This window comes from Fusarium oxysporum, chromosome 8 (assembly GCF_000149955.1).
Source record: "Fusarium oxysporum f. sp. lycopersici 4287 chromosome 8, whole genome shotgun sequence".
Taxonomy (NCBI): Eukaryota; Fungi; Ascomycota; class Sordariomycetes; order Hypocreales; family Nectriaceae; genus Fusarium; species Fusarium oxysporum.
Window position 1 is genome coordinate 2,136,002 of NC_030993.1, and position 24,751 is coordinate 2,160,752.

Genomic DNA, 24,751 nt, shown 5'->3' on the forward strand with positions numbered 1-24,751 from the left:
CATGTTTCAACCGGGCCTATATCAAACGGTACCATGTCGATAACTGTGACGAGCTGTTATCTGTCAACAGTGCTATACCATTGACCATATTCACAAGCTGCCTTGTTGCCGAGATTACTCTTTCAGATAGCTCGTATCTATCATCACAAGTACCTTGGCACTCGAGGCGCAGTTTCAACATGACGAACGATACGACTCGAGCAGCCGAAAGAAATTCTTGGTTGGACTGGATTGCGTTTCCACGGGAGACCAGGAACCCGCTCAAGAGACTAAAACATGTTTCACTCACGGCACGATTGATTGTCTTGCCTTTTTCTCTGTTAGAGCGATTCAAGATCGGACTATGGCTATCCTCCCTTTATGGTGCATAGGAGAAACAACCTAAGTTTATGTGATCTACCTTTTTACTAAGGTAGTCCTGGGACCAACCTCCAGCATTTGCAGTAAAAGGCTCTGATCCCTCTGGGCCGTTTCTCACCATTGCGAGTCATGATAAGGGGAAGTATCGTCAAGTACCTCAATCTTCACGAACAGTCCAAGCTAGCGCAGCCAGACAATTCTCGTTCCCTATTCAAGCTGTAGAAACTCTGCCGCTATTCCCAATCTTATCTCTTGTGTTACCCGTCTCGTCGACATCTCCCGATCTAGGAAGGCCCCCGCGTTCCACAAACGCGGGAATGGATCCATCATCCCACCCACATTAAACGATTTGGGCCTCGAATTTGGACTTGGACCCTCCAGAATCTTCACAAGGTCCAGAAATTCTGTTTCTCCGGCTAGGGGTGCGGCTCCATTTAATCGCATAATCTAATTGGCTTGTCAACATTTCACGTCATAGAGCTTTAATCGTTTTGAACCGAGCTCGGTTGAACTTGTTTCGTCAAGCTTGAATCAAGCATCAACCTCAATTGAGGAAAGGTAATCAATTTTCTTATTTCAGTTCGACAATTGATTGTAGACCTTCATTACAATGTCTAGCTCGCAGTGTCTGCGCCTCAGGCCACTCGCCTCAGGCCTTGCAAGGCCTTCGGCTAAGCTCAGTGCTCAACATATGACCCGACTTCCCATGATCGCCGCACGATATAAGTCGGGTCCTTATGGCTACACACAGGCTAAGGCTCTTGTCTTCTCAAAGCCTGGAGACCCAGCCAAAGTTCTCAAGTATGTATATTTTATATCTCACCGTAGATAAGACTAACAACTGTCTATAGGCTTCACAGTCACTCTGTCTCCCCTTCTATTCCCTCGGATTCGGTCCTCGTCCGAACTCTCGCCGCTCCCATCAACCCCGCCGATGTCAACACAGTCCAGGGAGTTTATGGCTCTATGCCTCCCTTCACCAACTTAATTGGTACCGCTGAACCTTCCGCCATTCCCGGTAACGAAGGTGTTTTCGAGGTCGTTTCCACAGGCTCACCCTCTTCCTCGCTACAGAAAGGCGACTGGGTCATCCCCGCCATCGGCCAGTTCGGTACTTGGAGAACACATGCCATTGCTGAAGCCGATAAGTTTATCAAGATCGATAAGGAGGGCTTGACTCCTACACAAGTCGCGACCGTGAGCGTCAACCCATGCACCGCCTACCGCATCCTGCGACATTATGGACCCAGTGCTGGTCTTCAAGCTGGTATGGGCATGCGCCCCCTTGAAGTTGGCAGTGGTCAGTGGTTCATTCAGAATGGCGCCAACTCTGGTGTTGGACGAGCTGCCATCCAGTTTGGAAAGCTCTGGGGCTTGAGGAGCATCAACGTTATTCGCGATCGCGAAACACCCAGGGCGACTAATGCGTTGAAGAAAGAGCTCCAAGACCTCGGCGCAGATGTCGTCGTTACCGAAACCCAGTTCCTAGCTCCCCAGTGGAAGGACCAACTAGCACAAATCACCCGCAAGGGTCGTGAGGAAATCGGTCTAGGCCTCAACTGTGTTGGAGGCAAGTCAGCCACCACAATCGCTCGATCGCTCGGCAAAGGCGCTACTATGGTCTCTTATGGTGGCATGGCTAAGCAGCCAGTCTCACTACCACTCGCTCTCCTTATCTTCAAGGATGTCCGTTTCCTTGGTTTTTGGCTCAGCAGACTCAATGAGGAGGATCCTACCGGCAGGAGACATGCCATCAACGATATTCTCCAGCTCATTCGATCTGGCCAGTTCCGCGACGTCCCTATCGAGGAGGTCAAGTGGGACTGGGAGACAGAGGAGGAGACTCTGCGCAATGCCGTGCAGCAGGGCCTTGAGGGATTCCGTAAGGGCAAGGGTATCTTCACATTTGGCGAGACATAAGCGGGATAAAAATATGTGAATAAGAGTATAACGTACATCGTGATTGGCTGGGCTGGCTGTTCCATTATGAACAGGTGAACCAGACCGCTGCAGAGTGTGATAAGTAGCCACTCCTTAAACCATGGTCCGAAGGGTATACAGATCCAAGCCCTCAACGAAATGAATGACAAATGCAAATAATCAGATCAGGTTTATTGCCTAGCAAAGCTGATATATATTATATGAACGCCCCAACTCCTTTTGCCCGTGTCATCAGCAATCATTCTATGCCCTGAAAGCCTGTGCCCACTCATGCAGCTTGTCAATGACAACAGGAGCGTAAGATGTTTGGGCTTCCTCAATGATCCGGTCAAAGTGACTCAGTGCCTCTTCTTCACTCAACTCCAAGTGGAAACGGTCTCGGACCTTGAGCACTGCCTTATCAGGCTCAAGTCGGATATCAGGGATGTTGGCATCGACCATGAGACTAAAGAGATTAAGAATAAGATTTGAATTTTTGCGTAGTGCCGTAAACGCAAGGAAGCAGTACTGCTTGAACTGCTTGTAATACTCTGAGTTCACGCCACCCATGCAATCCACCATCTCCTTGGACAGCTTCATCAGAGGCGCGAAAGGCTTGGGATCTCTGCCAAGAATGTAGCCGAAGTCGGCATGGAAGAAGTGGCCGTCAGGTGCAAGCAGCAAGTTCTCCAGGTGACGATCGCCAACGCCGAGGATATAAGTGATGACACAGTATCCTGCGCAAGATCTTACGTACGTGTCCAGGGTTTCTTGTCGGACGCCAAGAGGTTGGTTGTCATCCGGATTGTTAATCTTTAGGTAGGCCAAAGCTGGGTTGTTTTTGAACTTGTTAGCGATGCTTGACAAGCTTTGGGATTGTACAAACTGCGAAGCGCCAGCAGAAGTACTTGTCGCCAGGATCTTGTAGGGTGACAGCTTGAGGTCAAGGTTCTCTTTCTGCAGCAGTTGATCCATGAGAGTGATGATCTGGATAACAAGCTGATCCTGTCTAAGATCATCGCCCAGCTTGAAGATAATGGCATAGGAGCTCCCAGTTGTTGTCCTGAAGGTGCACTTGAACGGGTTTAGTGAAGACTTGAACACAACTGTTTGATCTGGTATGATGCTCGTAATCAGTACTGAAGGGTCAAGTGGCATCGGTAAGGGCGGATCGAATGATAACAACTCGTTCTTGGGATCAGCCAGAAAGTGCTTAACTCGGTCGACCTTCTTCGGAATGGATTCATTCGACGTTTTGACCTCTTGAGCAATTCTCGAGAGAATAGCGACTAACTCTGCTTGGCGCAAAAGAGTCTTGCGCGTTTCCTGGCCATCTGGCTGCTTGACAAGCTCGGCCATAAAGTCGTATGCGACCTTGCGGTAGATGTTGCGGTTATCGATCCCTTGCTCAGGGCTGGCATCGTCACACTCAACCATAAGATACCAGTGGAAATAGTTGCCGAGCAAAAAGTTGGCAGCCGCACGCTGGATCAGGAAACGGGCCAGGGATGAATCTTGACTGCTTTCCTCTTCTGAATCTGCTGATATGTGCTCATACTTGAGCGCTTGAACAAGTTGAAGAAGATAAAGCAGAAGTTCCTTGTCGTCGGCTTTTCGCAATCTGTCTACAGCGTACGAACGCACAGCAGAGTTGTCGAAGGATGGTCCGAGGAGCTCCAGCGCATCGTCAACATCAATTGCAGTCCAGCGCCCGAGAACTTGAATAGCTTGTCTCGCCTCGCCCTGATCTCTCCAGTTGACAGATTTGACAAACTTTGTCAACGCTCTCTTGTCTCGTGTCAAGTGGTAACGGAATTTCCATACCAGATCTGCCTCCTCTGGGGTGAGAACATGAGTTGGAGAATATGACATTATGAGATTGAGCTCATCTCGAACCTTGGCATTCGGCTTCAAGTTCTTATCAATGATGCCGTGCCTATACGAGCTTCTGAATAGTCTTCGATGCTTGGCCTCTGCAGGGTTGTCTCTGTGTCCAACTTCAGGGTCGTAGACTTTGATGAGCCGTCTCCCAGGTACCGAAGAGCTCTCGCCCACGGCATTGATACCTGGGCCGTAATGAACCTCCGGCTGACGATTTGCAAGGCTTGCCTGCGAAACCGAGAGATTCTGGAAAGCTGAAATCGGGGGCGGATCGTATTCGTGGTCAGCGAAGACAACAGGGAAATCGAAACGTGGCAGCTCCACGTTCAGTAAGAACGTCGACTGTCCAGGGCGTCCATCCTTGTTTTCGCCATCTTGATTGTCCGGATCGTTCTCACCGTTGATAGCTCGTTGTCTCTGGAGCATTTTCATTGACGATTTTGCAGCTTGTAGGCCTCGTTTCTCAAAGCTCCGAAAGACCATCTGATCCAGCCAGTCAACCCGAGGGATCTCGCCCATCTCGTGTTTCTTGAACAAGGTCTCCATCCGTTCTAACTCCTCTGCATCCTTATCTAGTGGAGGGACTTCCCCTTTCCGCGTTGTTTTCTTCTTTGTCGAAACCAGCGCGGGCGTTGTTGAGTTGTCGGTACCGTCTGCATTCTTGTATCGGTGAACAAGACACTTTTGTCTTCCCTTCTGTACTTGATTGTCCTCGTCAAACATGGGCAGCGTCGTGCCGCCAAACGGAATGGCATGGCCAATGGCCCCTTTGCCGCCAGTCGGTGATAGATCCCACACTGTTATAGCCAAGCATGAGTTCGCTGGTAAGGAGTCGTATGTGATAGGCAACTGTAGCCACTCATTCCATCTAACTTGGTCAATACGTACGCCATCACATTCGGGGGGTATCGTACTTTCGCTCGGATCGAAAAGGTTTATAAGCGGTCTGAACAGGGACAGTCAAGGGTTTTGATCCAGCCCAGATCTGCACTGTGACATAAAGGTCAGAGTATGGGCTAACAGCTCTTGTTAGTCTATCGCAAAAGTCAGGGTAGTGGGCAATGTCGCGCACTTAATGTTGGACCCAGCGTGGCGCAAGTCGGGGCGCTCGAGAAGAGTAGAGTACTTGAAAGGAGGTTCGTCGCCCTCAAGGTTCATACTGCCAAAAGTCAGCTTCAGTATTCCCATGATGGAGGGGTTCGAGGGGCATTACATGCGAATAGTCACAGGATGATGGACGTCCTTAGAACCCGCAAAGGAGAACGGGTCCATACGCCCGTACTCAGACATGATAGGCTATGTCATGCTGTGTAGATAGAAGAGAAGTGGAGATGCGCGCAGAGAATGAGAGCTATTGTTAGTGTTGAAGGTTTTGAGTTGCGTTATTGAACATAGGCAGGTACGTAGTGGCTGGTGTCGAGGTGCGATAAGATAACGTAGAGTGACGTTCACAGCTCAGCCTACCTTATTCCATCTACTGTGGAGAAGATCACATGGGCCCCGTCATAAGGTCTACCTCAGATCAGGTTAGCACTCCACATACTACTTTAGTATATGTACCTTAGTCACTACAGACTTTGACTGTTCAAAGCCAAGATTCATTGACCTCCTCGATCAGCAATCGAAACAGGAATGTTTATTTTATTCACGTACTTTCTAACTCAATCATTGGCTGAGCCACTAACCATGTTTTTATTTGCTTGTCTATGAATTCCCTCTTGTGGCTAGTTCCTTGATCAGCCGCCGTTACCGCATCATCGGAACCTCTACTACCGGACTGAAGATTGACACTTTTTTGCTTTTTATTTGGCTACTCACTTCCCAGTCTGTAGTAACTATTGATGGGATACAGCATGTTCTCGTATTTTCATCAACCAAACATCGGCATGTGTCAAGATTCATTTCCCGAATATCAACCAAGATGCTACGTAGCATTGCTAGTCGAGCTTCCTTATAAGTGCCCCTGGATACCTTAGTCAAACATAGACATGGCAATGGCAATTGTCGATGCCTAATGACCCCAGACTTTCTTATACTTCCCGTCGGCCGACTAAATTGACCAGTCCCCAGCATTGGTTCATTTCATACTACGTAGCTACCCTCTGCGGCACTTATATCCCGATCCGTAGTCATGTCTCAGCGGACATGGATACTGCATAGCTAGGCGCATCCCAAACTTCAAAGCGCATAGCCCAAACCTAGAAGCCACACCATACTGTCATCCCCATCAATCAATGGATATCCCTCAGGGACATGCGCCAAAACTTTAGGCATTTCGTATCCTGGCCTAGCAAGCCCCAGCATCTGAGCCTCCTTCACCTGTAGGTCTAAGAGGACCTATCACGTGCGGCCTTTTGAGGCGTCATAACTAATCTCAACAACCTTCAACTCTCGGACTCAATGCTTTCTCTCTCTAGAGCATTGCTCCCTGCTGTTTCAACTCATGCCACGACCTCGGCTCGCCCAAAGTAGGCCAACATGTCTCTTTCGAGACGCACCGATGCCGCCTCCAAGTTTACGTCTTCGGGGAGATATACCCCAGAGGCCATGATAGTCATAGTACGACCCCTGTCGAATTCGATACTCGAGTACTCCATTTAACACGCCCTATAGACCTGTGCCACTATTTCGCTGTACAATGGCATCGAGCTGCTTCTCCTCATCTTGACATCATCCAGGCGGCATAACGACCTCTTCTCATGGAGTCTTGCTGTGGCTTCCATCGGTGTGCTGCCGTATGCGAGTGGCTGGTTGGTTCGCTATTTCGATGTTATAGGGGACGTTGCAAATATGCTCATAAACGACATTGGCTGGATACTCCTGACTACCGGCCAAGCTCTTGTTCTACATTCTCGACTCAACTTGCTCTTCAAAAGCATCACCATTTTGAAGGTTACGAAATGGATGATTATCCTCAATGCTATTATATGGCACAGCGCAGTTACTGTTCTTTTATTTGCTATCAGCACGCAACAAAAGCTCGACCGCAACGGTGCATTCATCAAGGTCCAAAAGGTTCAGCTGGCATTCTTCTGTGCTCAAGATTTCCTACTTTCAGGCCTTTACATTTGGAAAACGATGAAGATCATCAAGAGAAAAGAAGCTGAAAACCAGACTCCTCGAATAATCTGGCACCTGTTTGCTATTAACGTGGGAATCGTGCTAGTCGATGTCACGCTCCTCGCCGTAAGCTTTACCAACAATTTCCTATGGCAACAGGGCATCAAGGCAGTGGCCTACTCGGTAAAACTCAAGGTTGAGTTTGTTATACTCGGGAAACTCAGCGACTACGTTCACAAAGGAGGTGAATTGATCAGTGCCGAACATCCTGTGTTTGGATTTGTAGAGATGGAGCCCGAGCCTCCGTCAAGGAAACAATCGACACAACCATCAGCTACCCCTGATGCTACACATTTAGAAAGAGTGAGGAAGCAGTCGAATATTTCTGCTGCAGAGTCGTCGCGCAATCGAGAGTTCATGTCCGATGAGATCGCGACGGATAGAAGCGAAGGTGTTAAAAGGCGTACACTGGGTAAGGGCAAAAGTAAATGCATGGATGATTGTTGCAATACTGGAGTTTCGGCTTCAAAATAGTATTATACCCCATGTTTAGTCAATTTTTTTGAAATTTCAAACCATTATACTCTCTTGAGGCCAGTCAGTACATGGTATTACAATCCTGAAATTATATAGTGTTGCATTATCGGAAGACTATCAGACTGGTCGGCCTATTGAACAAATAATTTCTCAGATATATGTACAGTATTATTACAAATTACTACAAATATTTGTACTTCACTCCCCAACTCCTCCTCTATGCTCTGCTCGTACATCATCATCATCTCATCATCCTTTACGTCTATTTGTGTCCCTGGAGATGCCAGTCAAACACCTTTATAAACACTTCCTTTCCATCTCCCTCCAAAACATCTCCATGGCAAGGAATCATGGTATGAAAGTCCCACTTGGCGATCTGTGCCATGCTGTCGTTGAAACTCTCACGGTTCTTGGCGAGGAGATACCAGTTGAATCTCTGTAACCACTTGGTATCGCCACGGGGGTTCTGAACACAAGCGAAGAGCTTGCCAACAGCTCCATCTGCGGGCAATTCTGATTCGGGCACTTTGCTGTACTGCTCGGTGGGGGGTAGGTTGAAGAGAAGATCGGCCTGGATCAGGACTTGCTCAGGCTTGTAAAAGAAGACAATCTCAAGGTTGGCGTGGCCGTCGACGTATTCATAGTCGAAATCGGCATCGAAGTCGGGGTCAATCTTGATTTCCCGCTTGTTTTCCTTCTTGAAGACAACAGCAAACTCATCGTCGTTGATCTTGGGATCATCGGTCTGCTTAGCGCGCTTTTCTGGCAGACCCTCTGGGCCGATGATCTTGGCCGAGGGATACTCCTTTTTCCACTCAGAAATGAAGATGTGGTGCTCATAGTCAAGAGCAACGATATAGCGGACATCGCCTCCCATCTCCATGACTTTAGCTTGGGTGGCTTTGGTGAGTGCGACTGGTGAGAAGATGGCCAGGCCTCCTGAAGTGAGCTTGACTATCGAGCGTCAGTATCGCGCTGAAGTTACCTCTTATGAATGGAAGAGCATACCAAGAGTACCTCGGCCACCAATCTTGACTTTTCCGAATCGTGAAAAGGGGACTGAGAAGGTGGCAATGTTGGGGGTGACATTGCGAATGACCATGACATGATCAGGGTCTGAAGGGATGAGTTTGGACGACATTTCTGCTGAGTTGGACGTTTCTGATTGTGTGCTGAGGTTGTGTTTCTGTGCTGGTAGAGTGAGAGAGGTTGTGAGTTTGGGTCTTTTGATTGATGATGTCGCAATACGAGGTTGAAGATGTATGACGTTGAAGTCGTGTGTTGGAGTATGTTTAAATGCACGTGAGAGTCGAAAGAATCTTTGTTGCTGTTGGTGCTGGAATAATCTGGATGTGTTGACGTTTAAGTATTGAATTCGAGACGTCAGACGTATCATCACGACCAAGGTAATTAATTGTCATCCAATGTCGAGGCGGACCCTGAACTTGAATTGGTAATATTCCAGTTGAGAATAGAATTAGTCTTTGCATTTCTTCAATGACATCAACATTCCGATCCATCCATTGCAATCAATCGGCCGACTCTGGCTGAGTTGGCCCAAGACCCTGGAAATCGGGACTGCTAATTCAAGCATCAAAAGTGGATACAATTGAGCAACATGTGAGTGCTGATATTCCAAATACTGCAATACGCTGCATTTAGACTGGGATGCAGCATAGGTAACCTATTCAATTCTCTTATCTACCATGTACCTAGCTAAAAGGTTCCCTGGCAAATCGGATTAATACTGTCAAAGTTGCTAGCAGCTCACAATTGATTGATTCCAAATATCATTTCAACGTTAGCTTGATCCATCCGGCATGTTACTTCGTCCCGAGAGCCCGATATAAGAGTTGAACCTCGGCTCAATCAGGACTCTACGGTACGCGTATGTTTTCTGCATACCCTCGTTAAATCCGTCGTAGCGGTCAAACAATCGAATTCAGCTGAATTATGTGGAAGCTCGTTGGTTTCGGATATCATGGTTGTAAATGTAAATAATTCATCACTCAATATAATATTATACTGTTTAGACAACTTGGACTCCACTCTTCAGACCAAGTGAACATTAGGTCCAAGCCTCGACCCAACACCACGCAAAAGTAATACACATATATATAATCGAAAGCGACTGTTAACAAACAAAAACAATAATCCAGAAAACCCACCCACTATTCTTTTCATTAGCCACCTGCCAGTTTGTATGTCCTGATTACTAAGGTTGCACTTCCAACGACATCTGTGAAACACGCCCACGATGAACTTGAAAATGAAGTCAGAAGCTGCATAATAACATTCGGAAAGGCCAACATCCAGGATAGCAATACCTCCGGAAGCCCAAAGATATACCCTAATGAGCTTGTATAATAAGAGAACGCAGTTGATACCCATGGCGGTTGTATCGCCATGTACGTCAACATATGGTCCCTCGTCTGGCCGTTGGCAATATACCACAGGTGTCTTTCATGGCGTACCTCTAACCACCAGCCAAGAACAAACAGGAAGAAAGCATGGTTGAAAACAAACCCCACGTTTACATACGAAGGTGGGTTGGGGAATTTCAGTGCTTTGCCGTCGTTATCCACGTTCCTACGCCTGATGAAACGGTGATAAGACCAGGAGAGAAGTTGACAGACAAATTTCATGACAAGACACCAAGCCCAGACCTGGTTGGCTATAAACAGCACTACCAGCATTCTCAAGACCCTAAGCCCCAGTTTTAAGGATTGGAAGATACCAGAATCCTTTGTTGATGATTGTGCAAGGGGATGTGACGACTCGTTATCGACAGTAGTCCCTTTAGTAGGATCTGGATCTGGATCATCTCCGCCATCACTATTCCCTGGTGCTGGCGTGTTCGCCTCTTGAGATGCTTCAGGTATGTCTAAGGATTCACCGGTGCCGTTGCTCGACATGTCTCTGACAGGACTGTTTCCTTTCTCATCTTCAGAAACAACCTCCTTCTCATCATCACTGTCCTTCTGTGGAGTGTTCTCCTCCTTAGGACTAATCCACCACTTCTTGGGTGAGTCTCCGTCTCTCGGGCTGCTTTGCGGCGTTGTGTAATATTGCGTTCCAGCGGACGAAGGAGGGCTCAGGTAAGGGCCTCGGCTCACGGACTCTCTGTTCTTCTTGATCTTTTGCTGCCAAGCACTGAGCTCCCGAGAACATCCAGGTCTCAAGCTTGCCACTGACTCGCTGTCTGGAAAAACAGGACGCTTCGGTTCGCTACTTGCGTTCACCTCTAGATCGTCACCGTCATGGTCTTTATTGCTAAGGAAGCTGTCGCGAGATCCGCTGGAAGGCGCAGTTGACAAACATTGAGAGCTTTCCATGCCTGCAGAGGTTTCTGAGTAGCCAGACCTAGATTTAGAGGCTTCCGATGTCTGCGCCGCGTTTGGAGGAAGATCGATATCGAGCACATGGCGAGCGATGTCAGCAAAGAAACTCTTGATCTTCTTAAATTTACAATGGTGATCCTTTATTGCCGGTACCCAGATATCAATTAGTTCTTTCATGGAATTCTCATTGATGTCGCACTTTTCTAGGTTTTCGCATTTTGATATTGCAAAATCGACGCGCTCATTGTTTTCCAAGAGGATTTTCCAGAGCTTTATTGCCATTTTGGGTGAAAGCATGATGGTGCCATCAGGCCCAGATTGAGGTTTCTCTTGAAGATGAGCAGTCTGATGCTCAACGCCCCCATTCTTTATTTCGAGCTTGTCGTTGAGTTCATCGTGCTCCTTGGTCTCATCCTCAGCTTCTCTCAAGGGAGTGTCCCCAACCCTCTTCTGTTGCCTTTTTCCCTCCTCGGCCATTTCTTCGACTTGGGTATCCCCGCCATCCGAGTCTTCAGCATCAGCCGGAGAGGATATGGTACTGAACTCTTCATTGAGTTGTTGTCCAAGAACAAATGCGTCGTCTATGAGAAGTTCCTTGTCTATGCGAGGATGCCCGTGACCCTGAGCAGCGACAAGCTCCTGCTCTAGAAAAGGTTTTGCGTATATCTTATCAGGAACATCGTCAGGCTCGTCACGTTGCAACTCGGAAGCATTGAACTCTTGCGATAGAGAGCTTGCTGTGTACCGCTTTTGGGGCCGGATCGCTGTGGGCAGTCTAGGGGCCGTCATGGAGGTGCGATGAGCCAGTCCTTTCGGACTACCATAAGTTTGCGATCGTTTGCACAGCGACGTCTTCCTAGAAATAGCTGCGTTCTCGTTTAGGCGATTCAAGGTCTTTTCCGTGCTTATAGCATTCTCTCTCCGATGACGATGACGAGGATGGCGAGAGGGTCTTGGCTGCCCATTGGCCTGTTGGCTACGTATGATCCTCTCAGTAGCTTTGGCACGCTCGAAAGCCTTCCCAGCACTGCCAACACGGTTTAACGCGGAAGTTACACGTTTTTGTATGGGCTTTTTTTGCTCAGGGCTTGATGCAGGGTTAGGGAGCCTGCTCTTCTCCATCACGAGCAACCGCTGTTCTGTGAGACGCTTTTCGCTCTCGATTCGTGACTTCTGACTCTGATAATAATCATCGATACACTGTACCAGATCTTTGATCTGGCGCTTGGACTCATCGTCCTGACTCCGTTGTGTGGCATAGACCCATTCAAGCAGGTCATCGAGCGAACTATGGGCCGTCTTTTTCAAAGCCTGCATGACGTTGAGGGCCATCTTTGGAAATTTGGAAGGCTCTTTGAGACATTCTTTTTCGTAAAATCGATCTAGACTTGACGCGAGGTTGTCCTTCTTATGATTCCATTTCACACCTGTTTCGGCAATTCGAACGTCGAGGTCCTTTTCAAATTCGATGAAGGGATTAGTAACCGACATCTTGACTGCCTGGGTATTTAACAAAGGTGGAATTGAATATGGATGTGTGAGAAAGTTGCTACACGATTCCTGGGTTAATGTGGCAAAAGCAGCTGATTTTGCCCTGCAACAATGTGAAAAGGATTATCGAAACAGTCGCTGGCACTCGATCAAAGGACACGAGGAGTGGGTGGGAGTTTTGAAGGGGTTAAATAAGCGGCTTGCAGCTGTGTGGATGCCTTTGTCTATTCAGATTCTTTGAATCGGACGCTTCTCTTTGACAATATCTGCAATGTGTCAGAAATAAAACGAGGCGCACACCTTTTGCCGTGCACAGGCAGTCTTGCACAAAGGCTCATCGCCGCCAATCGAGCCTTTCTTCATTACTACCCCGACCTCTGCTGTCGGGGAAGAACAAGAACAAAGAAAACAGGTTGTTTGCTAACGGCCTGTGCACAACACCATGCCGGCCATCTCCGAACCACTGCCTGATAGGTATCTCACATGCAAACAAGGTTATCTCGTGTGTTTCATGACAATGAATCATGGATTTGAAAGACTCGACATGTTTGTTCATGCTTCCCCTTTCCCACTCAGCTATACCAACCCCGCGCACCAGGTCCCGAAGTCGTCACCTCCTTTCTGTGAGCAATCATGGGCTCCTTGAGGTCGAATGTGTCAATGATGTCCTGCCAGGTCTCCATGTCCATGGAAAGAATTGCTTGGTGTTTCGCTGCCCCGTGTCGTGTCGGTTCTCCTTCCTCTGCCTCGACATCTCTGTCTATGATTTCTAAAGATCGAGTTAGCGAGTTTCAGACGTCCCGGCCATGATTAACTAACCAAGCGCTGGTAAATCGAATTCATCGAAATCGATCTTCACTCTGCCGTCTCTGACAAGGAAGCTGACGTAGAACATGTTCTCGATGGTTTGGCCGAATGATTTGGGATTCACAACAAACCGCATCAAATCAATGCCGCCGGTGCTCCGAAGGCCATGTTGATGCATAATTCTGGTCTGTTCCTCATCGTCCATATTTTCATCAATCAGGTCCGCCACAGTTTCTTGAATGTTCGCCTGGAGAGTTTGTAATTGATGGAGAATCTTGCCGCAAATCGCGGTGAGATCGTTCTCCTTCTTGGCCAGATCCTCGACATTGAGCACTTCGGGACGCGTCTCAGTCAGATTGTTAGGTCTGAACGGGGCACTTCGCTTTGCAATCTTGCGAGCCTTCTTCTCGACTGACAGAGGTCCAAGGAGGAACCCGGGGAGGGCGGGACGCCTGATATAAGGTAAGCTGGCAAAACGGCCAAGATGCGGCCAGTTCATCATATCGCCCTCATCACCGATGTCTTCCTCACCATCTTCATCACCTCTTGTGGTCCTTCTTCTTTGACGTTGGGTGCTCGAGAGCTCGGGTGCATCATCATCCATAATTCCTCGACCATGTCTCATATATGTGATGCATTTTGAAACAAACTCATCAACATCGATGCCTTGAGAAAGACTGCCTTGTGTGAGTCTCAAAGTCTTTCGGTAAGATAAATCGGTAGTGCTAACAAGTAGCCGTGAGTCAATCGTTGCTTCTGTAGTCTGTCGCACTTTCTTCGATAGTTCATCGGCGCGGAGAATGGCCTCATGAAGCCCTCGCGAGTCCCCTTGTAGGTATTCCTCAGTGTTCTCTGTCACATCGCGAAGTAAATCTCTGAACCCCTGTTGGACTCTGCGGCGCTCCTCCAGTGGCTGGTCAGGATCGTAGATATCGTCATCATCGTCGTCGTCTTCGCTGCCCGCTGTAGGTTCAACGGTCCGTCTTCGATGGCTCGCGGGTTCTCCGTTTCTTGTGTCCGCTCTCTTCCTCTTGGATCCAGATGCGGAGCGACTTGAATCCCGTTCTCTGACTGCTAAATTTCGATGCGCTGGTGTCGCTCTTGAGGGCGGCGACGGCGATCGCGAATGCGACGGGGAATCATGTGTTCGAGTAGGCATTCGTACAATAGGGCAAGTCGTACAAATGTAGGTATTAAATTTAGAATCCAATCCAGCTATGCTCTTGCATCCGTTGAGGACTTGTAATATCTTGGCGCTTTGTTGAAGTTGAAAAGGTTTAGTTGTGGCACAAATCGCGTACTTGGTGATGGTAAACGCGACGTGAGGCAGGTACGTACTTCTTTCCATTAAACGTACAGTGAACTTTGAAACCCACCTGCCCTGAGAGAAGACGTTGGTGGGGCAGGCAGGGACGGGGAAGGAGAGAGCAACTCAGTTCTCCACACCTTTGGATCTGACAACGGAACCTTAATTGGGTGGAAATCACATGTGCTAGGTTTGCCTGAGCCTCATCAATTAAGGGACCGGGTATGGTAATAAGTACATGGTGCTCCCACGTCCTGGATTATAGTTTAACATGTCACTAATATAAACAAAAATGTGGTTCGTCCCAGTGATAGTTCTCTTAAGATCTCTAATAATACGATCGCTTTATGGAAACGCTTTTACGCTATGATTGTCCATGATATCAACCTCCCTCCATGAAATAACCCCCACTTGCCGTAAGTATGTACAGTTCGAACGGAAACCTCTTGATTACTTCCACCACTCTCGTTGCAGTTTACCACGTAAAGCTTTCTTCTACAAAGTCCACCACGGTTGAGCCCTGCACTGCTCGGGCAGCACCCCGAACATCATCAGCAAGAGCACCAGGGCCACAGACTGTGACGCACATGGCACCCATCTGCTCTTGCACCTCTCGGGCCAGGATGAGGGGAACGTTTGGCCGTCCTGGGAACATACGCACCGTGGCGCTAGCACTGACAATATCGCGTGGGTTCTGAGGACGGGTGACGAAGATCTGGATGCGGAGTATGTCTTTTCGGTTTGGAATACGAAGAATCGTATCCATGTAGGGCCGCACCCACTCGAGAGATTCGTATTCGCGGATAATCCAGACAAGTGTGATGCGTCGAGCAGCAGTAGTGCCCTGGTTGTATCCTTCGAGGAGATGGCGAATGTACGAGATTTGGTGAGTAATTCCAGTCGAGCCGGCAAAGAGGACTGCATGGCCATATGAATCAAGGCTGTTATGTCCGGCGTAGGGACCTTCCATCGCAGCCTTGATACGGAGACCTCGCGGGCATCTGGAGGCACGGTCGAAGAGCTTCTTAGTGAAACCTGTCTGGGCTCCAATCAGGAAAGAGACTGTAGTAGTCATGGCTGACCTGTCGACTGCGTGGAGAGGATCCTTTTCCGCAATTGGTAAGCTGTTATCGCGAACATGATTGACCCAGCAGATAGAGAAAGGATGGCTCTCCCAGGCACAAAGACCCCAAAAGCGTAGGTATGCGTGAGTGCCAGGCTCAATATCGACATATCGGGGTAAGTGGAGGGTGACTCGAGTGACGTTGCCGGGCATAGCCTCGCACACCGCATCAGTCCATCCCTTGGAAGACCAGTTGACGAAGACAATCCGGAGCATACGAGCGAGGCGGTCGGCGAACCAGATGGCCATGATGGCCATGATCCAGGGAAGTTGAGGTAGGCCACCTTTGAGTGCAGACGAAGCACAGTGAATCCACGTAGCGACGAAGGCAACGAAGGCTAGGACAATGTGAACGTTGAGGAAAGTCTCGTAAAAGGCATGACGCAAAGGCGAAACGGAAAGCAGAAGGAGGAAGGTCATAGCAACCGTGCCAACGGCTCCCGAGCCTTCAAAAAGTCCATGGGAAAGTTTATGGCCAACACCACCCCAACCCAAGTCATCCACGGCGACGATGAGCCAGGCGATAGTGTGGATATAGACTCGAGACCACATACGACCCATCCATCGATGTAGAAGATTGTAGGTGTCGAAACTGATCTTGAGCAGGCCAATGAGGAGGTTGTTGCGCCCAGCGAAAATGATCAAGGGCACCATGTTGACAAGCGCCAAGGTTCCTGAGCGGCCTCGTAACTCGGCACAGAAAGCAAGCTTGTTCTCATTGTGCCAGTTGAGGACGAACATATAGGCGAAGTTGCTGCCCAGGTAGATGAAGAGGATGATGAAGTGAAGTCGCGAAGGAAGGGTTCCCATGCTAATAGCAGAGGATAGCTTGAACTCTCGGTTGTGGCGTTTGTTCCACAGAGGAGCGTATATGAGGTTCTTCTTGACGTTTGGCATCCAGCTCCATTGAGATATCCTCCAGTACGCTTGTTTGGAGCCGGACACGTTCATGGCAGACACCTGTCGGAGTCTCATCCACAGGATCTCAATTATTCTGATGGACAGAACAACAAGGGCCATGATGCCCAAGGTCCACCACAAGGCATCTTTAAAAAGTAAATTCATAGGTTGGTTTACACCATCGAGATTTGAGTGATAGTTTGGAGTTGCCTCAGCATCTGCAGGAACGGCTTCGCCACGAGATTTGAGGGTTGATGTTGGTATGTATGAGCTGATATCGGCGATCCTGCGCCGTGTGAAATCCATCTTGTTAAGTAGTTGCTCTCTGGGAGCAAGTGTAGTAGGAAATGAGAGTCGGCTTCTTTTTATCCGGTTCTTTGGGCGAATAAAGAGGGAGAATTCGCAGTTCGCTGTGAATGAATGATGGACAATATAATTGTGCGACGAACAAAAGGTCCCGAATAAGAGTCAAGAGGTCAGTGGTGGTTTTAAAGAAAGTAGGTGTATGCTGTTCCTCCTTGTGTTCGCTCTTTGGTGTCAGAACATGATGGTAAACAAATGATTGACTTGGCGCTTGTGTCGATAAATCGTGATCGGCGAGCGAGATGTTCAGTGGTGACTTGGGAGATTTGGTGCTGGTGAAGGTGTGTTCAACACAAAATGTAACGCAGCGCGAAGGCAAAGAACAATAAACGATCCGCGGAGAACAAGGCTGACTTGGGTATTGATCACTGTCGCTACAAGGCAGTTCTCAATGACGTAGGAAGTCCAAGTCGTCTTCACCTCGTCCACAAGGTGATGATGTTCTCAGTTGCAGTTGGAAAGAAAGCAGGCCAGGCTGACGATCTCCAACTTTGGGCGGATTTGGATCAGCGGTAAAGAACGGGTCGATGTCAATTGCCGCGAGTAAGTGAAGGGCAAGGGCGAATTGAGACACAGGCCAATCGATAAAGGCAGGCGTTTAAGACGATCGACGTTGACGTTTGGGCGCTTGCGCGAGTAGAATGATAGTGAATGGAATAAGTGAGGTAGGAATTGAGGCGCTTTGTCGCAACACACAAGACAATACCCAAATAATGAATGATCGACCGGAGGAAACAATAACAATCGAAGCCAAGCGGGAAACGGTTGTTTTTCAATGTTTCAACCTGTTCTGAGACCCGAAACCCCAAGCAGAGACAAACACGAGGGCGAGAACCGGTGAACAGTGGTCGACAGTGACGAAAGCAGTCTTGTCAGGCGGATTGAGGTAGAGAGTGGCCAGCCTCAGCGAAGAATGTTTCAATGGTCCAGAGGACGAAAGAAGAAAAAGATAAAAATAAAACAGGGGGAAAAAAACCACCGTAAACGGCACGAAGCAAAGACCAAGAGGAATGAAGAGGCAATACATGAAGCCCAGCGGAGCGGACGTTGTGATAATATGTAAATGTAAACGGGTCCCCCCAGCTCAAGTTAGTCCGCCACTTGACTTGTCAGCCCAGATACAGTGGGCAATCAGCATTCAACTTGGCCGAAAAGGCTGTGTACAACTCGTCTTGGCGCTGAAAGAATTTACTCGCACAGCAGGGCATGGCATGGCAGAGGATCCCCTCCCTGTTCGTCTCTATCACAAGGAGCCCCTTACAGACTTCTAGGCTCGGCACCGCAGAGTCTGGATGGATGGATATAACTGGGACCCCCTGCAGGGCGTGCTGTTTCCAGCTATGAGCCGTAAAGCCGAGAATTCAATCCATATCGATCTGGTTGGACCGCGCATTACACTACGTCTTCCGATGTCTTACAATACAAGAGCTACAAGATTCATGGCACAACGAACCACGAGCGTTTAAGCGCATCTTACACAAGTGCCTAGGAACTTTAGCACCCGACTTTAAAAAGCCTCCATCAGCTGCAGCACGGCAGGGGCACTCCCAGCAACGGCGTGGCTTCGCAAGATATGGCCAATTGGGTGAGAGATGTCGCTAGCAGATCTCAGACTTAGGCCTCCGGCGGAAAAGGAACATTATTTAGTGGCTGCTCGTTGGCAGATCCTGGTAACTCAATGCTTCTGAAACCAGCCACTTGCTGGCCCTGGCTGGCCCTTGCTCAGGGGACCACCCAGGCCCCCTTTTGGAATGGCGAATGGGAAACTCCAAGTTTTCTGCTCAACTCTTCAGGGGTGGACTGGCTGTCAAAGGCCAGACCTGCTGCAAGAATGTGGGCACTTGAGCACTAACAGCGCTTCGTAGCCACTCAATGCCCCGCAGCATTGCCGCCAACGACTCATTCTCTCAGAGGCATCCGGTCAGGAACGCTCGCTCTCGTATCACAAGCTCAAGTTCAGCACCGCCGCGACACGTTTCCAGACGACAAAATGTTTCCTGTTTGATGTTTGGATAAACGCATCGGTTTCTAGTTTCTCGTCTCATTGTTCCTCTGACGCAATCCTGCTCAGAGTGGATGAAAATGGGCTGACTGAAACATCCTACGGCTTAGACGGCAAACCATGAGGGGCATCTGTCATGCCATGAACCACAACCATGATGGCAGCTCCCATACTTCACCAAGACTTTTCAACTCAAGGCTTCGTCTCCTCGCTTAGCACAACAGATTGCCAATGCGGACCAAAAGCCTCAAGAGACAAGGTATTCAAAGATGCTCCCTGCAAACATCATTGCCAAGGGTCAGACGCGGCCCGCAATCTTCAGATTTTCTCGTTCTGTGGTTGATGGAATTCTGTTTCGACGTCAGTTTGATCCTGCGGCCCAGCTAGCCTGTCCGCCGTCTAGCATGATAACGGAAAAATGACCGCTGGATATCCAGGCCCACGAGGCTCTTGATCCTTTGGCGCACATTGTTATCAAGTCAACTGTCTTGGCGTCACAGATAAAATTATCTAGTGCCTGAATGCTCGCTTCCGACGCCTTGGTAAGCTACATCCGATGTATACAGCCCCACGAACGGGCGCTATCTCGATTCTAGAAATGGAAATCTCAAGGCCCCTTGAGGAGATTGTCCTGAACCTGATGCTTGCGTTAATCCTTGAATCCTATCGGCCAGTCAAGCCGCGACCTTACAGCAGGACTTCGTAAGCTAGGTCGCCGTGACATTGCCATTCTTTGCATCGGCAGGCATTGGCTTCTGCAAATCGCTATGATCTTGGAACAGGCCATCTTACCCCAACATCAGATCGTAATAAGCGCGGGCTTGGCCGGTGTTGTGAGTTTGTCACTGTTTGTGGAAGATAGATTGCCGATAGTGGCATGTTTGTTGAATCATCATCGCAAGTAGCACGGACATCGTCCTGTGTCAAGCCTCCTTGATCAATGTCATGCATTAATTACAATACAAGTGGCGTGTGGTGTAATAGTTTCGGTGACCGTATTCTCGGTCGCAGGTGAGGCGCCACACTCAAGCGCCACACGAGGCGTCGCTTGACGGGATGAATTCGCAACCTCAGGCAGCCACGGATCGCCGCTCCGTGACGCACCCGAATAACGCCGGAAATTTCCAGGAAGGCTATCACGAGCCGGGCATTGAACATCGGTTGTACAGCCATTGCGGTCGACACAATGGGTTCCAGCGAGTCGAAACCAATCTCCTCACATGTGTGGAAGGCGTAAGTTAATCCAGTTATGGAGGGTATGCTACTATATTCCGATCAGTGACTAACAGCTTGCCAATAAACAGCTCAGCGCCTAACGGACTGTCACAAGATCTCGTTGATTCACTACAATCCAGCAATGAGGTACTTCTATCCGCATCGACTTACTAGTATATTCTCCACGAGCGTCAACCGAAGCTAATGCACGTTCTCTCGATTCTAAATAGACCGATGCCTCTCGTTCCAAGATAGTCGAGCTCCAGATCCAGGCCCGCGTGGCCGAGGAGCTCAAGAAGCTACAGCAGAAAGAAGCCGAAGCTCTCAAAATAGCACACGAGAAACTCGCCAGCGCCGATTTCAAAGATAACAACAGCACGAGCCAGTACACCGTCAGCAAGGAGATTGAAGCCATGCGTGAGAAGCTCGAGTCACGCAAGCAAGTGCGTCCTCTGCCCGAGAGCGTTGAGGGAGCACGCAATGAAGTCATTCGATGTCTGCGGGAGCACGACCGACGGCCGCTCGACTGCTGGCAGGAGGTGGAGAACTTCAAGGCCGAAGTTAAGAAACTTGAGAAGAGCTGGGTCGAGAAGGTCGTCTCGTAGAGAGAGAAGGAAAATTGATAATGGGAATGGGGACTGATTCTATAGAGATATAGAGGTGATGGGCTCTGGTATGCCCAGACAGGTACGCACGTGTACATTACGGCATTGGTAGCGGGAAAAGCTAGGTTGAGGAATCAAAGTGTACAACTTATATCTCAAAGAGTAGTCCTGCGTCTTCCTCCTTTCCTGATTTGGCGCGGTCTGATTCTGGTTCTGTCTCTTGCTTGACTTTCAGCTCGGCTTTCTTTCGCAGGCCCTCAGCACGCTTCCTTTCTCTTCTCGCTGCAGCGTCCTCCCATTCTTGTCCTTCAGGGTTTAGACGTGGTACTGGAGCAGAGATAGCGTCTCTGAAGGCGTTTTGGAAGCGTTCAATGCGCTTCTTATTCTCGATATACCGCTCATTGGCAATCTGGACGAGGGTCTGGAGGTACTCGGGTGAGACTATGCGTTGCCGATGGCCGTCAACTTGCTGCCCGATGAGAGACTCAAAGGCAAGTCCCATTGTCCGTATAGCCACCATAGGAGTGGCAGCATCCTTGCCATTCGGGATGATATTGAGGGCACCCGACTCACGAAACCCTGCCTGTAGGCCGCAGCGCAGAAGTAGTTGAGCATGTTCCGGTGATGCTGTGAGGACGTGGAGGATCTACGTAATATCTCAGTATGAATGTTCTTTGTATAATATAATGCCTTTCCGCTATATTCGATACAGCACAATTTCTGCTTACCATTGCCTCGTACTTGAAGTGAACAAGTCTTCTCTCTTTCGGTTCTCCGGTTGTCTCCTGTGCCTCTGTAGATTTCTGGAGTCCAAATAAACTGCTCCAGTCTGTACTTCCACTCTTGTCAGGTACTGGATCATGGGAAACGAACAGCCAAGCTCCCCCAGCGCCTTTTCCACCAACACCTGCTACCTGTTCATCTTCTCCTTCAGTGTCAGCAACTCTCCGCCCTTCAAGAAAAACGCTGACACGGCCTGCACAGCTGCTAGTAGTGACAAATCCGGATTGTTGGTTAATTTCATCAATGAGATCCCTGATGCCCTCATCTATAGAGCCTTTCGGTGAAGCATCCGTGTATTCTGTATCTGGAATTGCCAGTTGTTCGAGAATCTTTTTCTTTCTTTCAACAAAAGCGGGCGGAGAAGAAGCGAGTTCCTGCATATTGGCAAGAGGCAAGACTTTTTATTTGTTAACAGTGGCGCAAGGCTGAAAAAGGTCACGATGGACAGTTGTAGGTAGCACTAAAGGGTAGGTCGAAGGGCTCAGATAAGACGATATCAGAATCTGGCAGTGGGGATGTGATGTTTTGTTAGCTCGAAAACTCATGTCTTAACGCGGGGTAGGTAGCTTATCATTGTGGCTCCAACCTCGTGATCCTGATTACCATTGACATTTGACCTCATTTCTCATAATTGATATCGCAGATCTCACTATCAAAGACACATTTGAGAAGTTTGGTTGATTCTTTCATTTATTGTTCTGTCTGCAGCCTGCGACAGATCTATCTGCTCAGTCATGTGCTTGCTATTCCTCCATTGCACCCAGCTTCCTGTATTTTTCCTAACGCCGTTCAATGATTCCCGAAATACCAAAAGCTCCATTCGGCTCAGTCACGATAACTGCTGAGCCAGTTTATCTCCTTAAACGCCTCGCATAATGCCTCAATCATTAAGTCATCAAAGATAAGTGGTTGTCTGGGTGCAAGTGCACTCATACGGTGGGCAGAGCCACTTTCTCGAGAGCAGCAGCAAGCTTCTCCTCTTGTTGCTTGCGCTCCATCATAGCAACGAACTCGGCGTATCGAGACTTCTTGTTGTGGATACCACACTCAGTCTTGTCTTGGCCCTTCCATCGGCCAGCTCGCTCGTCTTCACCCTCCTTGACGGGGGCAGTAGAGTGCCAGTCGCCGATGGACTTGTAGCCTTGGTCGAGGAGAGCGTTGTAGGGAACATTGTTCTCCTTGATGTAGTTGTTGACCTGCTTGAAGGACCAAGTGGCCAGAGGGTTGATCTTGACAACACCACGCTCATCGTCAACTTCAATGATGGGGATGGATCCACGGGCAGCACCCTGAGATCGTCGACGACCGTTGAGGACGGCAGCAACCTTGAGCTCATCATAAGCTCGCTGGAGAGGCTCGACCTTGGCAATCCAGTCATACATCTCACTGGCGGTGTTCCACATCTCCTTTCCGTACATGTCCTCGAACTCTTCGGTAGTGTTGACGCCATCGGGCTTGAAGATGTGGACAGGGACGTTAGGGTATCGCTCCTTGACTCGGTCGACAAGGTCGTATGTCTCCTTGAAGTGGTACAAGGTATCCAAGAAGATGAGGTCGACAGTGGGAGAATTTGGGTGCTCCTTCTGGATCTTGGAGAGCATGTCCATGGTTGCGAGACCGGTCAAGCCAAAGGCAGTCGATTGGTACAGGTTAGGGAACATGACCTTGCAGAATCGAAGTATGTCCATGGGGTGCATATCCTCGAGCATGTTGTTGAGATGGTTGATGTGGGCCTTGGTGAGAGAGACCTGGGGTAGAGTGGTTGATGATGATGGTGACGAGTATTCTGAGTTTTGTCCAGAGACATAGCCTGACTCGCACTCAAGCTTGATGTCGGTGAGTGACACCTGCGAGGATGTTTGGGAGATGAAGGCAGGCATGTTCAAGACGCGGTGATGGTGTTTCGAAGATGAGTTGTTACTTGGACTTGTTGAAAGCTGGAATAGGTGAGGAGCGTATCCCAGTTATATCTAATCGGCAGCCAAAGGTAACGTAGAGTGAAGAGGCTCTAGTCGAGTTGATGACGCAGATACTGTGCTGATTTGATTATAGAGCAGGATTTCAAAGCACTGGAAAGACGAGATGACGAACACGTTAATGAACGAGGACAGTCAAATTCTTAAGTTAAGTCAAGAGAGAGGGAGACGGAGAGGGAAGAGACGTGCTGAGTTGTATGGGGTTTACAAGCTATGTCCGGGCGACCGCCCGCTGTGCCCCCGATCAAGGGCGTCCTTAGTAATGTGCAAGGACATCGTCCGAACCCGAGAGTATTCTGCCTGTGACGAGCCCAGGACGTGGAAAAAGATGGGGAGCTGCAATTGCGCAATCGCCGCCATGAGGATTAACGACTATGAGTTGCAACTGAGACTGATCACGACATCGACGCTATACCTTTCGCGATGGGGGCGCCACGCTCAGGACAAAGCCTGATTGGCCTATGGACCAAAGCCCTGAAATGGCGCCCAGCAGATGGGACTTGTTTTGCCTCACCTCATCCCGGACAACGACATAACTTCGATACAGCCGCCGAGCCGGAGGTCCATTGGGCCTTTTCTTCGGTGGGACTATAGGTAGCGGCAACCCCGGAGGTTGGAGGTTATCATCATCATGCGAGCAGAAGGTTCTATAAGCATCGCTTAGAAATTATATGGTCTTTATCTGGCTCATCTCGCAATCAAAGTCGAATCCCATGTTATCTAGATCTGGGGATGTATTGGATTGGCGAGATCAGATGGAGTCAATGACTGACTAGGGCCATTGCATGATTATGAGCACGAGGGCAGGTTCCCCGCGATCATGTCATTTTGGCTTGGGTTGCGAAATTCTAATATCCCCGGAGGAAGCGAATATGCTTTCCTTTTACGATGATAGTGTGTCACTCGATGTATGTATGTATCTCTGTCGCAAGAATGAGCCATTGTGTTATCACATCCTGAGATCGATGATATCAAAGTTGTTGATGACTTTTGAGTTAGGCTTCATACGGGCCGACAGCTCGATGCCTGTATTCCAACCCGTATGAACGCACAACAAACAAGTTAAATTCCAGTTATAAAA

At 48.9% G+C, this 24,751-nt stretch overlaps 11 protein-coding genes across 12 annotated transcripts; 4 read left to right on the top strand and 7 right to left on the bottom strand.

Moving 5' to 3' along the window:
- Positions 1–144: 144 nt before the first annotated feature.
- Positions 145–5,151, top strand: FOXG_03323 (mitochondrial trans-2-enoyl-CoA reductase). The gene is made up of 2 exons (XM_018381005.1): positions 145–1,161; positions 1,212–5,151. The coding sequence occupies exons 1-2, from the start codon at positions 971–973 to the stop codon at positions 2,278–2,280; spliced, it is 1,260 nt and encodes a 419-aa protein (XP_018237405.1). The 5' UTR covers positions 145–970; the 3' UTR covers positions 2,281–5,151.
- Positions 1,039–5,588, bottom strand: FOXG_03324 (phosphatidylinositol 3-kinase). 2 transcript variants are annotated; one of them, XM_018381006.1, is made up of 4 exons: positions 5,375–5,588; positions 5,234–5,320; positions 5,076–5,177; positions 1,039–5,029 (listed from the first exon to the last, which is right to left on the bottom strand). In XM_018381006.1, exons 1-4 carry the CDS (start codon positions 5,449–5,451, stop codon positions 2,545–2,547), a joined length of 2,751 nt encoding a protein of 916 aa, XP_018237406.1. In that variant the 5' UTR covers positions 5,452–5,588; the 3' UTR covers positions 1,039–2,544. The 2 variants fall into 2 exon arrangements, with proteins under 2 accessions (XP_018237406.1, XP_018237407.1); XM_018381007.1 differs by having other exon boundaries at positions 1,039–5,177; positions 5,375–5,580.
- A 571-nt stretch (positions 5,589–6,159) lies between these two features.
- FOXG_03325 (uncharacterized protein) lies at positions 6,160–8,085 on the top strand. The gene is made up of 2 exons (XM_018381008.1): positions 6,160–6,720; positions 6,775–8,085. Exons 1-2 carry the CDS (start codon positions 6,640–6,642, stop codon positions 7,753–7,755), a joined length of 1,062 nt encoding a protein of 353 aa, XP_018237408.1. The 5' UTR covers positions 6,160–6,639; the 3' UTR covers positions 7,756–8,085.
- FOXG_03326 (uncharacterized protein) lies at positions 7,804–9,274 on the bottom strand. Its single transcript, XM_018381009.1, has 2 exons — positions 8,767–9,274; positions 7,804–8,712 (listed from the first exon to the last, which is right to left on the bottom strand). Exons 1-2 carry the CDS (start codon positions 9,152–9,154, stop codon positions 8,021–8,023), a joined length of 1,080 nt encoding a protein of 359 aa, XP_018237409.1. The 5' UTR covers positions 9,155–9,274; the 3' UTR covers positions 7,804–8,020.
- Positions 9,275–9,941: 667 nt separating this feature from the next.
- On the bottom strand, positions 9,942–12,590 carry FOXG_18533 (uncharacterized protein; the record flags this gene model as incomplete). The annotated part of the gene is made up of 1 exon (XM_018398652.1): positions 9,942–12,590. One exon carries the CDS (start codon positions 12,588–12,590, stop codon positions 9,942–9,944), a length of 2,649 nt encoding a protein of 882 aa, XP_018237410.1.
- A 136-nt stretch (positions 12,591–12,726) lies between these two features.
- On the bottom strand, positions 12,727–14,791 carry FOXG_03328 (uncharacterized protein). Its single transcript, XM_018381010.1, has 2 exons — positions 13,410–14,791; positions 12,727–13,359 (listed from the first exon to the last, which is right to left on the bottom strand). The coding sequence occupies exons 1-2, from the start codon at positions 14,743–14,745 to the stop codon at positions 13,163–13,165; spliced, it is 1,533 nt and encodes a 510-aa protein (XP_018237411.1). The 5' UTR covers positions 14,746–14,791; the 3' UTR covers positions 12,727–13,162.
- A 96-nt stretch (positions 14,792–14,887) lies between these two features.
- FOXG_03329 (uncharacterized protein) lies at positions 14,888–18,295 on the bottom strand. The gene has a single exon (XM_018381011.1). It carries the CDS (start codon positions 17,030–17,032, stop codon positions 15,179–15,181), a length of 1,854 nt encoding a protein of 617 aa, XP_018237412.1. The 5' UTR covers positions 17,033–18,295; the 3' UTR covers positions 14,888–15,178.
- A 694-nt stretch (positions 18,296–18,989) lies between these two features.
- FOXG_03330 (uncharacterized protein) lies at positions 18,990–21,637 on the top strand. Its single transcript, XM_018381012.1, has 3 exons — positions 18,990–20,324; positions 20,396–20,453; positions 20,537–21,637. Exons 1-3 carry the CDS (start codon positions 20,278–20,280, stop codon positions 20,909–20,911), a joined length of 480 nt encoding a protein of 159 aa, XP_018237413.1. The 5' UTR covers positions 18,990–20,277; the 3' UTR covers positions 20,912–21,637.
- On the bottom strand, positions 20,431–22,153 carry FOXG_03331 (uncharacterized protein). Its single transcript, XM_018381013.1, has 2 exons — positions 21,640–22,153; positions 20,431–21,557 (listed from the first exon to the last, which is right to left on the bottom strand). Exons 1-2 carry the CDS (start codon positions 22,072–22,074, stop codon positions 21,060–21,062), a joined length of 933 nt encoding a protein of 310 aa, XP_018237414.1. The 5' UTR covers positions 22,075–22,153; the 3' UTR covers positions 20,431–21,059.
- A 135-nt stretch (positions 22,154–22,288) lies between these two features.
- FOXG_18534 (uncharacterized protein) lies at positions 22,289–24,708 on the top strand. Its single transcript, XM_018398653.1, has 2 exons — positions 22,289–23,681; positions 23,747–24,708. Exons 1-2 carry the CDS (start codon positions 23,604–23,606, stop codon positions 24,122–24,124), a joined length of 456 nt encoding a protein of 151 aa, XP_018237415.1. The 5' UTR covers positions 22,289–23,603; the 3' UTR covers positions 24,125–24,708.
- On the bottom strand, positions 22,624–23,574 carry FOXG_03332 (phosphoadenosine phosphosulfate reductase; the record flags this gene model as incomplete). Its single annotated transcript, XM_018381014.1, has 1 exon — positions 22,624–23,574. The coding sequence occupies one exon, from the start codon at positions 23,572–23,574 to the stop codon at positions 22,624–22,626; it is 951 nt and encodes a 316-aa protein (XP_018237416.1).
- Positions 24,709–24,751: the final 43 nt, after the last annotated feature.

What these genes read in the sequence shown, in the direction of transcription:
- FOXG_03323 (XM_018381005.1), top strand. Translation starts at nt 971, where the DNA reads ATGTCTAGCTCGCAGTGTCTGCGCCTCAGGCCACTCGCCTCAGGCCTT. An exon ending in GACCCAGCCAAAGTTCTCAA is followed by an intron (nt 1,162 to 1,211) that starts GTATGTATATTT and finishes AACTGTCTATAG; the next exon opens with GCTTCACAGTCACTCTGTCT.
- FOXG_03324 (XM_018381006.1), bottom strand. Translation starts at nt 5,451, where the DNA reads ATGTCTGAGTACGGGCGTATGGACCCGTTCTCCTTTGCGGGTTCTAAG. An exon ending in CATCCTGTGACTATTCGCAT is followed by an intron (nt 5,321 to 5,374) that starts GTAATGCCCCTC and finishes GACTTTTGGCAG; the next exon opens with TATGAACCTTGAGGGCGACG. An exon ending in CACGCTGGGTCCAACATTAA is followed by an intron (nt 5,178 to 5,233) that starts GTGCGCGACATT and finishes AAGAGCTGTTAG; the next exon opens with CCCATACTCTGACCTTTATG.
- FOXG_03325 (XM_018381008.1), top strand. Translation starts at nt 6,640, where the DNA reads ATGTCTCTTTCGAGACGCACCGATGCCGCCTCCAAGTTTACGTCTTCG. An exon ending in CAGAGGCCATGATAGTCATA is followed by an intron (nt 6,721 to 6,774) that starts GTACGACCCCTG and finishes CACGCCCTATAG; the next exon opens with ACCTGTGCCACTATTTCGCT.
- FOXG_03326 (XM_018381009.1), bottom strand. Translation starts at nt 9,154, where the DNA reads ATGATACGTCTGACGTCTCGAATTCAATACTTAAACGTCAACACATCC. An exon ending in TGGTGGCCGAGGTACTCTTG is followed by an intron (nt 8,713 to 8,766) that starts GTATGCTCTTCC and finishes GACGCTCGATAG; the next exon opens with TCAAGCTCACTTCAGGAGGC.
- FOXG_03328 (XM_018381010.1), bottom strand. Translation starts at nt 14,745, where the DNA reads ATGGAAAGAAGTACGTACCTGCCTCACGTCGCGTTTACCATCACCAAG. An exon ending in ATTCGATTTACCAGCGCTTG is followed by an intron (nt 13,360 to 13,409) that starts GTTAGTTAATCA and finishes CTCGATCTTTAG; the next exon opens with AAATCATAGACAGAGATGTC.
- FOXG_03329 (XM_018381011.1), bottom strand. Translation starts at nt 17,032, where the DNA reads ATGGATTTCACACGGCGCAGGATCGCCGATATCAGCTCATACATACCA.
- FOXG_03330 (XM_018381012.1), top strand. Translation starts at nt 20,278, where the DNA reads ATGGGTTCCAGCGAGTCGAAACCAATCTCCTCACATGTGTGGAAGGC. An exon ending in TCCTCACATGTGTGGAAGGC is followed by an intron (nt 20,325 to 20,395) that starts GTAAGTTAATCC and finishes GCCAATAAACAG; the next exon opens with CTCAGCGCCTAACGGACTGT. An exon ending in CACTACAATCCAGCAATGAG is followed by an intron (nt 20,454 to 20,536) that starts GTACTTCTATCC and finishes GATTCTAAATAG; the next exon opens with ACCGATGCCTCTCGTTCCAA.
- FOXG_03331 (XM_018381013.1), bottom strand. Translation starts at nt 22,074, where the DNA reads ATGCAGGAACTCGCTTCTTCTCCGCCCGCTTTTGTTGAAAGAAAGAAA. An exon ending in ACTTCAAGTACGAGGCAATG is followed by an intron (nt 21,558 to 21,639) that starts GTAAGCAGAAAT and finishes GATATTACGTAG; the next exon opens with ATCCTCCACGTCCTCACAGC.
- FOXG_18534 (XM_018398653.1), top strand. Translation starts at nt 23,604, where the DNA reads ATGAGTTGTTACTTGGACTTGTTGAAAGCTGGAATAGGTGAGGAGCGT. An exon ending in TATCTAATCGGCAGCCAAAG is followed by an intron (nt 23,682 to 23,746) that starts GTAACGTAGAGT and finishes ATTTGATTATAG; the next exon opens with AGCAGGATTTCAAAGCACTG.